At 36.8% G+C, this 16,151-nt stretch overlaps 1 protein-coding gene across 5 annotated transcripts; it reads left to right on the forward strand.

Moving 5' to 3' along the window:
• Nucleotides 1–427: 427 nt before the first annotated feature.
• LOC123718742 lies at nt 428–15,809 on the forward strand. 5 transcript variants are annotated; one of them, XM_045675508.1, is made up of 15 exons: nt 428–498; nt 579–660; nt 1,922–2,049; nt 2,915–3,015; nt 3,462–3,543; nt 4,113–4,211; nt 5,571–5,705; nt 6,143–6,257; nt 6,709–6,838; nt 7,546–7,605; nt 8,453–8,483; nt 8,993–9,057; nt 9,485–9,527; nt 12,716–12,756; nt 12,827–15,809. In XM_045675508.1, the coding sequence occupies exons 3-15, from the start codon at nt 1,947–1,949 to the stop codon at nt 15,656–15,658; spliced, it is 3,837 nt and encodes a 1,278-aa protein (XP_045531464.1). In that variant the 5' UTR covers nt 428–498; nt 579–660; nt 1,922–1,946; the 3' UTR covers nt 15,659–15,809. The 5 variants fall into 5 exon arrangements, 4 of the variants coding, with proteins under 4 accessions (XP_045531464.1, XP_045531463.1, XP_045531466.1 ...); XR_006755065.1 differs by lacking the exons at nt 8,453–8,483; nt 12,827–15,809 and having other exon boundaries at nt 12,716–12,734; XM_045675507.1 differs by lacking the exons at nt 12,716–12,756; nt 12,827–15,809 and having other exon boundaries at nt 9,485–12,612.
• The last annotated feature ends 342 nt before the right edge of the window (nt 15,810–16,151 follow it).

Here is a 16,151-nt window from a genome sequence, read left to right on the forward strand (position 1 = left end):
AAAACCTAAAAACCAGTTTTATTCGGGAAAAGCGAATTCTATAGGGTTGCAAGCAAAGTGTTCAAATGTTTGTATGTACTTAAAGAATGGACTAAGATTTATGTATCGGTTCCATGTTCATTTGTCAATCTAATGGGCAAATAAGTAATCAGTGTGCCTGACACACGCCGTCGTGACCAATGGACTCTGTGCGCATTTAACATTCGCCGGCGAAGAAAACGTGAAGGAAGCTTGACTGGGTCTAAGTCGAAGATCGAATGTTAAATGCGCACAGAGTCCATTGGTGCACAACCAACCTAAGACCTCTGGGATGAGAGTCGCACGCTGAAGCCTCTGCTCTTCCACAGAGTTATAGTTAAATCTCTGTCGACTGATTTACTTTTCTTGATTGTGATAGAACGATATTCAAGAAAAGAGTTTCTATAATCAAACACTTTGACAGATAAAAATTTGTTGTTAAAAGGAATTTTTGTGTGAATAAAATTTTCCGTGGGAAATGTAAGTAAATTTATATATAATATAATGTTGAAGGCCATGGAACTCACTTGCTTCAATCATCATATATTAAACTTTCCCAGGCCTGAACCTAACACTGTCAACTGGCTGGCTGCATACCGGCCTGATTCCTGCTACTCCATCTCCCGTATTATGAAGATGACAGTAAGTCAATTTGGCATTAACAATATAAATATTCTTTAATAATATCAATTCATGCATTCTTTCACATGGAAAGAACGCCACTGGCTCGTGTAAGGTAAACATCGTCATAACTGCATTAGACCCAATCAGGCAATAGCAATAGCATTAAACAAATACATCGTAATACCGGAATTAGTGCCAATGAGGCAAAGGCTGATCACCTACTTACCTATTAAGAATTACATCCAATCTAGACTTTGACTTGGAGTAGCTTAATGCCCGTCTTCCACTGCGTAAGTGTTAAGCGAGAAATATTGACCGGCGGAACGGAGTTCGAATAATAGTATAAGCTTGAATAATAGGAAGCCTTTGCCTTCCACTAAGAAAGAGTTTTTAAAATAATTTACTTCACCGTCAACTGACAACGAGGTCAACTAGGCGGAGCGGGAAGCGAGAAATGAACGACTACTTTGTTCACTTTCTGCCTAGTTCTCGCTCCATCCAGCGAGGTTGTGCGTCTTTATGCGAGCGGGGAGCTGAGCACCAGTATTGGGCAGCTCTTCGTAGCATCTTCTAGCATGTTTTTGCGAATTTCACTGTCAGATTCTTCTAGTGAAGATGATTTAAATTAATGTGGTAAATAAAATCTTACTTTTGTATCACTGTAAAAAGAAGCATATCCGGCGCAAATAAAGATGTCGGAGGAAGGCCCGCAAAAGGAGATTCATTGCGAATGTACAACGATTTGACGACGACGACGTCTCCCTTCAAAACTAGTTTTGAAAATCTATTGCGTCAAAGTTTGTTGATCTAGCGAGGGTCGTTTTCCGTGTCTCATGCCTTCCATTTGGCAGCCCAGTGATGACTGCTATGCCAAATATATTGTTGTTTCAATGGGGTCCATTTTATTTAACCTAAAATTCTAGTAAATTATTGTCGTAGTGTACTATATCGTACACTTCAAGTTACATAAATATTATAATGTGAAAAGTGAGTGTACTCCTAATGTGAAATTATCCAAATCTACAGGATTTGAAAAAAATCCTTTCACTATGTCTATGTATTTTAAAAAAGTTCGCGTTTGAAATTACGATAGTGTAACCCAAATGAAAAAGATTCCTATATGCTCCGAAAACTATTGACAATACAGCAATTTTTTTAGTTTTATAGAAGATCTACAAATAGTTTACATTTAAAAGTCTATTTACCGAAAGCTTAGGATATAGAACATCGTTCAAAACGCAGACCACATCTAGTATAATGAACACTTTTGTCTTGTCAGTACATCCCCCTTCCCCAGAGCTGAAATGGACAGTGACGGAATGGTGGCCGTTGTACGAGGACTGGGTAACTCCGGCCTGACAGTAACGTTGCTTGACGGATGCCGACAATACACTCTGCAACCCGAAGGTTACTCAATTTAATATATATTCTTAGTCTAATTGCCAATAAGGATCCTTTAAGAATTCCATGAGTGTCCATGGGCGGTATCACTTAACATCAGGTCAGCCTCCTGCCTGTTTCTATTCTATAAAAAAACTTATATGAATTTGGACTTCGTAGGAAGTGGCACCAGTGGACTCTGTGCACATTTAACACTCGTATGGTGAAGGAATACATCGTGAGGAAACCTTATGGCTGATCACCTACTTGCCTCTTAGGTAATACAGCCCAACCCTTGAAGGTTGTATCGCCGATTGTTTTTTAGCGATTAATTTTATAGTTAACATGTCGATAATACATAATTCATGACTGAATTTTTGAGGAAAGATGGTCTCCCTCCAATTTAAAGGATCCTCGACCAGTCCTCAACAACACCTGACTGGACTGAAGACCCCAGCGGAGGTCGGGAGTTAGATTGTAATCGTCATTATTCTGCATGTTGCTCCAATGGGCCAGGATTCTGTAGTGATCTGCATTGGCTGAGAGTTCTGATCATGCTTGACGTATAGTAGTGGACAGGGTTCATGTAGCCGAAGGTGCTGGCTGGCTATGATTTGTTGCTGTTAATTGATGCTGAAGGAAGTTGAGACGTCGTACTTCCTGGTATACATAAGTTCTTCTGCGGGGTCACCAATATACAGGAAGGTTGGTGGAGAAACACCTCCAACCTTAATGTCTTTGTCATTGTTTTGTCTTTAGAGCACAGAGCATGGGTCATATTTATCTGGTTAGACTGGTCCCTTTAGGTTGAGAGAGATGGGAGAGGATTCCTGGCACTAATCCAATTTGTAACTAGGAATGAAATATCTAATATATTTTTAAATCATTTTAGCCACCAATGAGACGCGACAAACATCAGCGCAGTGTCATGACGCAGTTCGTAGTGATAACTGTGCCCAAGCCACTGATGGCAGATATGCCAGCACGTACAGGGTACATAACTTATTTTTTCCCACATAATTTTTGTACCTTAACAGTCACTACGATAGAGCTGCAGAATATATACATAGAATTTACAATTAAATTAAATTTGAGCCACATGGCTTTGGACCCCTTAAAAAAATAAATTAACTGATAATATTACATGCATGATGATATTGTCTCAGTTCCCAGTGGATCCCAGAGAATTACATTGGCTTAAAGATCATGAACCACCACATTTTTGCAAATATGTGGTGATGAAAATATGTCGAAAAAAATGTTGAGATGTTTTAAGGTAGAGCCGTGATGTGGCAAATTTAATACAAACCCAATAAGGTCGAAAAAATATGAAAATATAATAAAATATTTAATATTTAATACATAATACACACAGTATCAATATATACATAGTTTTTTATTGCATTTTGAAATCTTATTAATTATTGTAAAATTTTTAGATGACGCATTGCCATGTGAACCCAACGTCGCCTCAGATAGAGGTGACAGAGTTCCCACCACAACGAGCTGAATTATGTCCAGGTAATTAAATCATTTTCAACAACACATATTTAAATAAATATTGTCTTCCAGTGGAAGCGGTACGCACGTACTGCGTTCTCAATTTGCAGCTAAGCGCAGTCAAGTTTTGGTACCAATTCTTAAAACGCCGGTACTTGTGAGCCCTCTAGCATTGAGTGTCCATGGGCGGCCATATCACTTAACATCGGCTCAGTCTTCTGCCCGTTTGCCCCACGGTATACGTATAAGCAAAAGGTAGTTAACTTATTTTGCAACGTCCTCTATCCACTAGGATAAGTCATGATAGACAGGACACCTTGCGAAGAGCTGAAAAGTGAGTTGGTACACACAAACTGGAACTAGACAAAGATTATACAAGAGAAGACACGATAGAAAACTTTTGGCATGGTTTGGTCATGAGGGCAAGAAAGAGCGAAAGGCTGTTATAATTTGTATGTTCACGCCTTTTTCCCAAAAGGGAATAGGCAAAGATGGATCTCCACTTGCTACGGTTCTGACCTCTCCTCATACACTGATGATATTCACCATGTTCGTCGGTTATGAGAACTTTTAATCCCTTTTAATTTCAGGTCAAGGAAATTTTGAGATTGGTGGTAACGGCAGTGGAGAGAAGTACCACGCGAAGAAGTCAACCACATTTAGGGGCGGGATGAGTTGGCCTGATAAAGGTAAGTTTTGATGGACTTTGTTGTAAAGGTATCTTTCTTAATGTTTTTATTAAATTATCGTAAACGAGTATATCAAATAGAAAGAAGATCTCTGAACGTTGCGGTGTGCAAGGAAGCATCTTTAGAGGACAATCTTTTTCCACCGGTTTCCAGCGCCTCTCTTATGACATGTCTAGTTTTGAGGAGGAGTCTTTCACTTGATTGGTCCATCTGGTTGCTGAACGAAGGAATGTGATCTTTTGCCTTCTATGTTACCAACCAAGTACCTCCAAGTTCTCGCTCTCGCCTCTGCGCATTGAATGGCCGAAATAAGACACGATTCGTCGGCATATGGTAGATAGGTGAGTTTGTATGCGGAGTCAGGTCAGGATAGATGTATTGGTGCGCATTGACAAAGATGATATAGAAAGTCAAAAACTGTAGCAACCGAAGGCCTTTTTTCCGTGGGAAAATGCGTTACGCGTTCCCTCCTGCGTCATGACTGCCTCCGTGGTACAAGGTAATATGGGTCTCACTGCTATCCATACCCACTAAAAATCCACGGCGCCAGTAGCAATTACTCGAGGCAGGATACGGTAACACTGTAGCCTCCACATCCCACCACGCAATCAGCCGTTGAACACGGCCCATAAATGATAAGATATGGCCATAAATGATGTGGAACGGACTTTGGCACAGCAAGGACCATGCTGACATTTGGCAATTCATCTTGATTTGAAGAGCTAGGGTGAGGTTGTTTACAATGCTTGCTTGCGTCGGCAACTGATACCCTATCACAAGCTTTAAACTTACATGGCAATGGGCTGGTTATGTAAAACGATACCATGACAACAAAAAGACATTAAAGACAACATAAGGGAGGGATCACCAAGAATAGAGTGGGTAGTCTAAGGAAGATGGGCTGACGACTTGACTTAATGAGAGATAACAGGAAAAGAGCTATTGGCAAAGAGTCATCTAGAAAGGATTGGCAGAGGCTAACAGGAGTTCATTTTCACAGGCGACCTACATGTTACTACTAACATTTAGCAGTAAATACTAACATTTGAAATTATTATTATAATTAATTTATATAATCGAGCAGCCTCCATAGTTTAGCGTGTTCACTTCACTCTCATCCCTGAGCTGGTAGGTTCAATCCCCGGCTGTGCACCAACGGACTTTCTTTCTTGTGCGCACTTAACATCCGCTCGAACGGTGACGGACAACATCGCGAGGAAACCGGCATGTCTTAGACCGAATACGACAGCGTGTGTCAGGCACAGGAGGCTGATCACCTACTTGTCATATAATAAGTGATCATGAAATGGATACAGAAACCTAAGACCCAGACCTAAAATACACAAAATTCGTTTCCAGGTTCAGTTTTCGCATCTCGTCCCTCGGTGCAGCCGGACTCCTTCGCCAGTTCACTTCGGAAATATCCAAGTATGTCCCCCGAGAGGTCTTCAGAGATTTTGGAGCGATTAGTTTCTTTTGCACAGAATAGAAGTGGTAAGCAGCTCCAGTTAAAAAATCATCATAATTAGCGTGTTTGACATCCTCATTGTTGTAATGCACTGGACACACCATGTTCATGTATCCAACTATAAAATAGAATAAATAAAAAAACTAGCAAGTACAGTAAAAATATATAATTTGGGTTGCATCAGGTATATGGTATTATATTTTTTAATACACGACCTCCGACACAGAGGCCTCCAAATTCTTTCATTTTATCTTCTATTTTCTAATCTTTTGCTGCTATTCAACCTGCACTTTGCCAGGTTTTTTTTCCCACTGTACCATTCCATGTGTTAGTCTCTTCTGAACTTCCAAATATAATACAATTTGACTCTAATATATAAGAGAATATGGTTTAAAACTTCTCAGTTTATTTGCGGTGTTTATGATATATATATTTATTATAAAAAAACAATATCTTTATCCAGGTATCAAATCCAAATCGTCATCACCAACGCGCACCGTTGAGTCGGACAGTCAAAACATCAATTTGGAATCTCGACGGAAACTAGTACCCGATCCTGAAATTAATCTTAGAAGACGGTATGTGTGTATGTTAAAGTGTTTTTAATATAAGCATTCGGCTTGTTTAAGCTATCTGATGCTTAAGGAGTATTAAGAATATTCAGAGCAGCAGCCTGCATTATAAGCACACATCCTAACTTTCACACCACCACATCTACTACTTGCCCATACAAGACCTGAATGTCTTAGGCATCATACTTAAATTGGGGCATTGTAATATATTTATATAACGGAGCAAACAGTCAGGAGGCTCAGCTGATGTTAAGTGTATCGCCCGTGGTCACTCTCAATGCCAGAGAGCTCGCCATTCTAAGAATTATTACGCTCTTTGAAGGAACCTAAGTCGAATTGATTTAGAAATACCAACCACCCATGGACCCTCAAAGCCAGAGTCTAATTGGTTCTGAAATACTTCACTGGTCTGGTTCTTAGTTATACGAGATAATAGGACGTGGAAAACTATTTCCAGCCCAGAAGAGTCGCCAACAAGAGATGGTAGACGAGAGGAGTCGTGGCGAAGAAATACATTTTGTAGAAGCCATGATATCAGATATTTAAGAGAAGTTACCAAAGCTGTAAGAGAAGGGATACGATCGCATGTGAGTCTTGGTCGTTTAGGAATTCATTCGTCTTATAGGAAAGAAGGTGATCTGCCTTCAAAGCGTGACACACGCCGTCGACTTTTTGCGTCGACATAGACGTTACGTGTTTTAAATTGTCAATACGCATCTCCTGGATAGGCACAATATATTGTACAATAGGCACCACCTCACAGGACCAAACGACGTCCAGTTCCAGCACACATTAAAGAAAACGTTTGCGTGTACTAGTGTACACAGGTAAGAAGTGAAACTTATTTACGACCTTATTTTTCAAAAAATGATTAAAAAATGATATTATATGCAACTTTAGAGAGATTGGTTTAATAAAATAAAATTAGATAAGGTTTAACAAAAGGCTTTTATTATCATAGACATGAATACAGATATTTCATTTTATCTTATTACTACTAAGATTATTACATAATTTCATTAATTGTAATAGATTTATTACTATCATTGTTATCGTTATTATATATTTTTGTTATTAATGGCTTCTAATCTCTTCGAATCTCTCGCGTAACCCAAAAATGTGACTGAGAATGTATAGAGTTCATTTTCACTCAGACACAAAAACTCGGCAAATATTAATCGAGGCTGCGATATGTATTTCCGGCCTTTAAATAAAAATAAATATTATAATCTAACGCGGAATCGATTGATTTTCTAATGTAGCTAATATGTTTTGGAAAATTATTGTTTTTCAGAATTATCCAGAAAGATTGATTCCAAAACGTGACACTACCCCGGAAAGAAAAAACACAAAGGTACCTTTACTTTTTACTGTACAGTGGTATCTCGACGGTAAATTCCTTCCGTCACTTTGCTCGTATCTCAAAGAAATGTTCCCCATTGAAATAAATCCGTTCCAGCGCCCAAAACACCATCTCAGTTAGGGGGTAGTAAGAAAATGATTTTTTGTGGGTGGCTCACCCGAACTTAAGTAATACCGGCGCCTACGGACACTCACATTGCCAGAAGGCTCCTAAGGCCCCTCCTCCTTTTTTGAAAGACCCTAAGTGGAATTGGTTCGGAAATAGTTTAGTGGACAGCTGGTTCCACATAGTGGCAAAAATTGCCTTAAATAACGCTCGATGACGACCGACGTCTAGGTGATACAGATGGTATTTTGCATTCTGTTTGATAATGAAACTCGGCTGCTCTGAACACTCTCCATAGTAAATGTGGTAGAAAATGCAGAGTGACCCCACATCTCTACGCAACGCCAAGGGATCAAGCCGCACGGAAACTGACTGGTCGTTGACGATTCCAATCGCTCTTCTTTGAATACGGTCAAGCGGATTGCATGTTTTAATTCGTCATAGCATCATCTTCTGACTAAAGTTAAATGTGATGTTTTGTAAAAAAACTAAAAACCAACTTGTCATAAATGCTTTGAAAACAACAGACTGAGGTCTGACGTGGGAGAAACTGTTAGTGTAGTGTGTGATTCCTCCAAATGTTGCTCTCATCTCAAAACACTCGCATATCGAGGTACCACTGTATTTGGAAAACTAGTTATTTTCTTTAAATTTTCGTATTTATTATTTAAATTTCCATATTCACTTTGATGATTCCAACGGGCTCTTAATTTTTTTTTAATTTTTTTTTCAGACTCGAAATTCTGTGAATATGGAAATACAAGGTGAAAAATTTGTCGTATTTTGATATATTTTGTATGTGTAGAGAATTATCGAAAACTAATAGATTGATAGAGAATAGCTAAATTATAGTGAGTTCAGAGGATGTTTTCTGATAATCGGACATCTAATACGGACGGATAATCGTTCCTCAACTGAGCATGTAAGGGCAATTTTTGGAGACCACCACTTTGTAGAATTCGGCTTAGGGTCTTTCAAAGAGCGTAGCGGGGTACCACTTATCATCAGATGAGCCTCCTGCCTGTTTGCCCCCTGTTCTATAATAAAAAATTAGGTCCTGTCTGTGTACCAATGATTTGATTGCTATGTGCACAAACAGACATCATATACACAAGTGACATGAGACAAGCACAAGGCTGATTGCATACTTGTCTAAAGAAGCAGATACAGCCTGATACCATTCAGGGTTGTAGCGCCAGTGGTTATAATTAATTCAATGGACAAGAAAAATGTTTTAAATGGATGATGTCACTGTTATTGTTTTATATTTTAGCCGCGGTACAAATGGTCTCCCGTGAAGTAACCACTTTGCCAACCAAAAAACCATCTCAAAGAAATGTGAGTATAAACATACAACAAAAAACAATCCTTACCTTATAGACAATAAATGAAATAAAAATTACACACGAAACACAAAAAACAATATTTCTCCCCATAAACCTTAACGATATCATTAGCCCATCGCTTTTGCGGCCTTCCCATATTTCTTTTTCCTTGATTGTCCCTCTATCAGGTGGCTGTGGCGGTCTATATTTAATTTGTGCACATTGCAATATGGCCTGCCCATTCCCAGCATTTTATCTGTAAGGCGCTCGCGTCAGTGGTCTTAGTTTTCGCCCTGATGATCACTTCGAATTTTGTGAATATATAGAACTAACATAGTTCCTATCTGCAAAACATGTACCTAAAATCGTATAATACGCTTTTAAAAATTTGCTTACAAGAGCGTGAATGAAATTGGATAAATGTTAAATTCTCTTTACAGATAGCGATATCACAAACGCCATCCAAGTCAGACGACCCAGAAGGTAATCAAGAATACTCAAAACACATTCAAACAAAACCATTTAATATAAATCGCATTAAAAGGAGTCTATCAGACGAAGAACTTAGGAGAGATGATTTTCATAAAAGAATCGGATATAAAAAGTTTAAGAATTATAGACCAAATTTAAGTAACATTTTCTATACAGAAGTAACTAAAACAATTGATGAAGATTTTGCTGAAGTTTTAGATGATTGGCTCAGTATTATTCCTTTAAAACCAATTGATTACTTCGGAAGACAGATAGACAAGGAATATATTTTTTATGATTTATTCGAACGGTTGAAGAAGACGTCAAGTAGCTTACCAGATCATAATAGAAGAGAGAAAATTAAAAATGATGTTATTGAACTTCTGAATGAATATCCGGTAGATTTCAAGGGAAATAAACTAACGTTTTTCAGTAAATTGGCGGATATACTTATAGATAAAATTAAAAATTTACGCAGAAATGTACGAAGCAGTTTGAATAGCTTGTATGATTTCCCTATAATGAAGAAAAGATATATTCCGCCAACGGAAAGTGAATTACGAAGTTTCTTGGTGTTAGAAGTTGAGACATTTGTCAATAGAGTGGGTTTAATGCTTGGTCGGTATACATTGCTTGCATTAGAAGAAGAGTTATTAGATATATTAATCGTATTTATGGATAATCTTCATTCAAGCGATGACGAGTCGTTCAAACAAGATGTTATTGCTACACTTGTTGATCACGGATTTTCGGAACTTCAAGCAACGCGATTTGCACAAGTTTTGGTTAGACATCTCAAAGAAACATTTATTAATACAGAGAAAACTAGACCGGGATTGGTTGTAATGCCTAGTTTGGTGACACGTAATAAAACCCAGTCAGATTCACTAGAAGAATACACTAAACACCTTTGTGAACAAATCAATGAATGGCTAACCTCGATAGAAGCAATATTACCACGGATTAATGAAAGGGGATTCAGACAAGTGGTAGTCAACGATTTAGCAGGAGATATTATAGATAGACATAAGTATTTAGAAATGAATCCTTCGACTTCGGAAAATGAGTTGGAGTACTTGAAATATCAAATCTTCAAATGGATAAATAAACTTGCAAATGAAGACACGTTACGTCCAAGTGAACATGCCCCAGATTTAATGAGGAGGATTCAAAATATTCCCATACCGACATCGAGATTTAGTCACACCCAAACAAATAAATCCCTCGCTTGTCCGGAAGAATCGTGCTCAATGCAAACTATAGAACCATACAGAAATGAAATCAACGCTACCAGGACGAATGCCAATATTAAAACTGCAAGTATAGAAGCACCTCATATCCCGAATAATTTAATGTCAAAGATAGATAGGATAAACAATGACTATGAGCAGTTTGTGAGGGAGTGGGTACTAAAGATACCTATTCAAACGTCAACACCTGAAGAAGCTGCATTAGCGGAAAAGGCAAGATTGGGAATTAACAACGGTCTCTGGAAAGCCATAACAAAGTTGAAATGTGATCCGTCTATTGTTGGAAACAGATTTTATTTGGAAGATCTTCTAGATGATGAAATTGAAGAGTTATTAAACTGTCTTCCACAGTCGCAAGAGCTTTTGTCTAAGAAAAATCTACTTAAGTTGGAACTCATCGATAAAACGACGGAGACGATAGAACGTATTCGTGCTGAAACAGCTAAAAATTATCGTCAACAACTTCAGCATAATGTCGATTTTTGTCTGCAAGAAGCTGGTCTTAGTGTTGGATTGGATAGTTCCGAAATGGCTCGTGAAGAATTGGAAGTAATGAGAATAGTTGAACTTTTCATTTTACAAACAAAATTTAGGGACGATGATGTTGCCAAGTCAGAAGTTTACAGAAAGAGGCTACTCCAGCAAGCGAAACTATTGATAGACGATATAAAACGAGTCCATCACGGACAAACTAATATTAATTACGCAGTAATTGTATCAAATATCGTTAATTCACTACAACAAGTCCCGATACCAGGAGATAACACAGTCAATGAAGAAGTTGACAATATTTTAATGGAATCTGAAGTGGAACGCTGGTTCAACGACTTACCTATATTCAGAGACTTTAACAACCCAGTGGAAAAATTGCAATGGAAGAAACAAACTGACAACTTAGCTAAGCGAATCGGAGAAATAAGAACTACAGTATCTGCCGATATGCGTGAGAATGTTTTGCGGAATCTAATTTCGAATTTCATAGACAAAACTCCAATACATAGAGATGAGATGTTCAATAAAGATTTTATGGTGGATGAACTGGTTAATCGAATAAAAAAAATTGATCAGTCTACTCTAGATGATCCTGGAGATTTTAAAGAGTTTTGTCGAAGCGCTCCTCCGAGTTCTAGTTATGATAAGTTTTTGAGGTTCGAACATGAACACTTGAACGATGAATCTGTTAACTATGACGCGTTTACTAATCGAAAACCTTTGAGTTCTTCCTTGAGAGATTCTCAAAACGACTCGTATAGAGAATTTGCAGCGTCGAGACCTAAAAGCTCGAGCCTCAAAGAGGATAAAACTATACAAAACGACCAGATTCCACAAATAAACATACAACCTGCTACTCCAGACTGCTGTAAGGGCCGTGCGCAATCAGATAAGAAATCTGCGGAAATGGGAAGACAAAGGAATTTCCTCAGTTCATCCCGAGGAATCGTTTTTAAAGAAGACAACCCTAGTCCAGGTATTAAAGAAGATGCAAAAAATGAGAATCTAATAGCGTCCGAATGTCAAACTATTTACGCAAAAGTAGCAAGTTTCGAAGTTGGTGATGTCGAGTTAAGTCAAGACGGTAGGCAGAGGACCGTTGCTACAAATACTAAAAGCGGAAAGCGATGTATCAATTTCGATGAACTTCAATGTAGGTGTATCGAACGCTTTCTACGCAAGCGTTTTCGTTTTGAGGATCTAAATGATGTGTCCTGTTTCCCTTTTATGTTTCCTTGTCCTTGTTTCTATTAAATTGATTAATGTTTTTTTGTATCGTCACTTAATTTTATATGAATTGAAGACACTTTTATATTATTATTCTATATTCAGTCTGTTTTTTGTTTTACGTCTGTGGCCTGTTTATTTTGTACTTGTTTTTGTTCGTAAATAAAATATCTACACTTAAATATTCTTTTAAATATTTAAAATGATTAATGTTTTTTTATTCCTTTTCAGTTTTAACTCTTAGTGAGTCCCGTCCTAAACCAACTCCAATTGTAAGTATACCAGATATAATAATCATGAATGTTATGTTTTACAAAAATGTATACATTTTTTTAATTTTAGATCGCCAACTACGCTGCATGCGTACTGCGTACAGCCAGGAATAAGCTAGATTTTAAACATACCACCAGTGTTAATAATATAGTTAACAGTGATAATAACAATAACCCACATACGAACCCTGAAAGACGAAACATGTTAAGATTTATTCATGACATATTTCACGATGAAATTAAGAGAAAGCTTTGGAATGAAAGGCTTTTAAAAATAATACAGAAGCTCAATATGCCGAACGGTGAAGCAGAGTTGAGAAAACATATATGTAACATACTCGATGAAAGTGAATTGACAATCGAAGAGAAACAATTCTCTGTAGACCACATCATCGAAGTTATGAAGAATTTAAATGTTCCTATCAAAAGGGATTTCCAAGTATTTCACGTTCATGTAGGAAAATATAATTTAAAATCGTTAGCTGAGTCTTGGGTAACAACTCTGCCTTTGAAAGACGTGTATTTGGATCGTAAATTGGATAAAAATAAAATGATACATCACTCGACAAAAGTGTTGCTTCGAGAAATGGATAAGGTTAATAAGATACCTATTGTTGCTTTGAAAAATAATATATTAAATGCCTTGTCTGATATACCAATAAATGTCGACTTTCATGACAAGAGTAATTTTTTAACAAAAGAAGTCAATAAGTTCATTCAACTTCTAGTTGACGCCAAAGATGATTTTATAGATAGAGAGATATTGAATGTATCACAAGAAAAGTTACATGTTACAAAAAACCAAAAAATACTACAGTTGATTGACAAGGAGGTAACCGATATTTTTGATAAATGCCATTTTTGTAAGAAATCGCAATGCGACATTTTAAAACTGAAGGTGTTAGACACGATTAAAAATACATTGGACAATGTAAACATTGAAAAGCGAAATTTAAAACATAATGTGTTTGACATATTAAGGAGTGATGGTAACATGAATCAGCGGGAGGCGAATAATTACACAGAACTCATTATTTACCGCCTAAATACTGTGGTTAATGAGTACTCAGAAACTCCAAAGTGGGTTAGGACCATACTAAGAGCCTGTCGTTCAGATACAATATTGATAAAGGATCACGATTTGTTTGACGATTCTGAATTACAAAACAGTCTCACAGAACTAATTGTCAAATGGTTAGAAAGCTTCCAACCGGAAGTACCAAAGCTTAAAGAGAAAGAATATCTAATAATGGCCGCTAAAGAGTTATCTAACGCAGTACAAGCGAGGTGCAGGTTTTTACAGAATCATCCACGAAGGGTGTCACCGAAAGCTGAAACCGAATTTCTTAAATATCTAATTTTGATTTGGATTAATAAAATGCTTGGTCATAACAAAGCAGAAGTATTGAAAAACGCGAATATTCTCCTGAACAATATATTACAATGTCAGCATAAAGTTCTTGTCAAAATTATGAATGCCAATTCTTGTTCAAATATTGTGGAACTAAAAAAATCGTTAGAAATATCCAATACAGATGCATTACAATCATATCGTCAAGCTTCAATAAGTATAGTTAATTTTGCCAAAACTCCTAAAAGGCAGTGCAATAAAATTGAAGGCTACAGTCAAACCTTTAACGATTTAAATATAAACAACTCTTTCGATTATTATGAAACATGCGTCGCGAGTTCAATTAATAGGAAATACGTGTACGAATTTATGCCTATACAATTCATTTATAAACATTACAATGGTGTCTTTCGAAATCATTGCCGAGATCTCTTAAAGGGTTTACCGTTAACTGAGAATTTGATTACCAAATTAACCCAAAACGTTGTTAATGTAGTGTGGAAAGTTTATTACTCCCTTATATCAGACCCAAAAACAAATAGTCAAGATTTTGAGACTATATTCGAACGGACTTTTGTAGAATCTATCAAATCCGAGGTATTAAAGCTTGATTTAAAAGATGGTTGGACGAAAACGCTATCAGCACACGCTAGAACCATGTTTCAATGTGTTTGTAAAGAGCAGAGAAGTTGTATTTATAGGATAACATATCTAGAAGTGATGTATAGAGATTTAGGTATAACGTCCAAAGATCAAGATCTTTTGCTTATGAATATTCTGGATAATTTAATTTTACTTACCAAATTTGAAAAGAAGGATCCATTTAAAGCATACATATATAGAGAACAAATTAAGGACTCCTTGACAGTGATTATAAATAATGTTAGAAATGTAACAGAAAAGCCAACTGAAGTAGATTACATTCATGATAAAGTATTTGATATATTCGACAGAATAGGCGTACATGGAGAAAGTATTACTTATGAAGCACAAGCGATTATCACAAGAAACCAATTTAAGGATTGGTTCAAAACTCTACCACTTAAGTGTAATACGAATGATGTATTACAATATAAACTTATGACCGTTTTAGCTAAAAACATACATATATTATCAACGATTCCCGGCAAAGACACACAAAAGGAAATAGAAAAGGAAATGATTGGATTTTTAAAAGCAGAAATAAATGGAACAGATGCCTACACTGATTTTATAACAATAAATGAAAATTATGCATTTGGTGTAAATTTACCAAAAATAAACGAAACGCGAAAAATTGACCACGTTCGCTTTGCCGATTCATGTACCCAGTCCTCCAAGAGTAGTAAAAAATCAAGTATTTTGAAAAACAGCAGTAAATCCAAAGCGCAGTGTTATTGTATGAAAGATAAATGCAAATGTTATGATTGTATTCAGAAGGAAAATGATAATAATAGGACAATTCGAGGTATACCGAAATTAGAAGCAGTGGCTGTTCAAGTTGATATTCCAGTTACTAAAGGAACCAATACAGAGCATTTGATTATTCCTGGTTGCAGTAAGAATATTTAATAATGACAAGTCAACTTATAATAACAAATACGTTGTGATTTGGACAGTCTTTTAAGGGGTTTAATCTAGTCTATCTCCATACCTCCATATAAAGTGTTGAATACTTTTTTGGTATATGTAATGATTTTACTTTTCTACTGTACTATTTTGACTTTTGATTAGTTTTAATGCAGTTTCGATTTTGTTTTTACAATAAACAATACAACAATTCTGCTGTTTCTCCTATAACCTAGTAAATATTTTATTTTCAATATTCTTGACTATGTCCTATAGGGGAGATGGCGTGTACAGTGAGTCTCCATGGCTCTTGAGCCTAATCTGCACGATGACAGGTTTTCTTGGGGCGGCCACTCTGCCGCTTTCCTTGCGAGTTTTCCTATTAAGTGCCTGCTTGGAGATATGATAGGAATCTTTTATAATAATCTCTCATAGTGTTTAGATGAGATTAGTAAAAACAGTCATCAGAAATTCTCGAGCGAGAATCATCAAATTA

This window comes from Pieris brassicae, chromosome Z, assembly GCF_905147105.1.
Source record: "Pieris brassicae chromosome Z, ilPieBrab1.1, whole genome shotgun sequence".
Taxonomy (NCBI): Eukaryota; Metazoa; Arthropoda; class Insecta; order Lepidoptera; family Pieridae; genus Pieris; species Pieris brassicae.

Bases quoted from the DNA above. Each gene is read 5' to 3' on its own strand.
- LOC123718742 (XM_045675507.1), top strand. From the start codon at position 1,947: ATGGACAGTGACGGAATGGTGGCCGTTGTACGAGGACTGGGTAACTCC. The intron at 3,544-4,112 runs GTAATTAAATCA...TTTTAATTTCAG, and splicing joins ACGAGCTGAATTATGTCCAG to GTCAAGGAAATTTTGAGATT. The intron at 8,484-8,992 runs GTGAAAAATTTG...TTTATATTTTAG, and splicing joins TGTGAATATGGAAATACAAG to CCGCGGTACAAATGGTCTCC.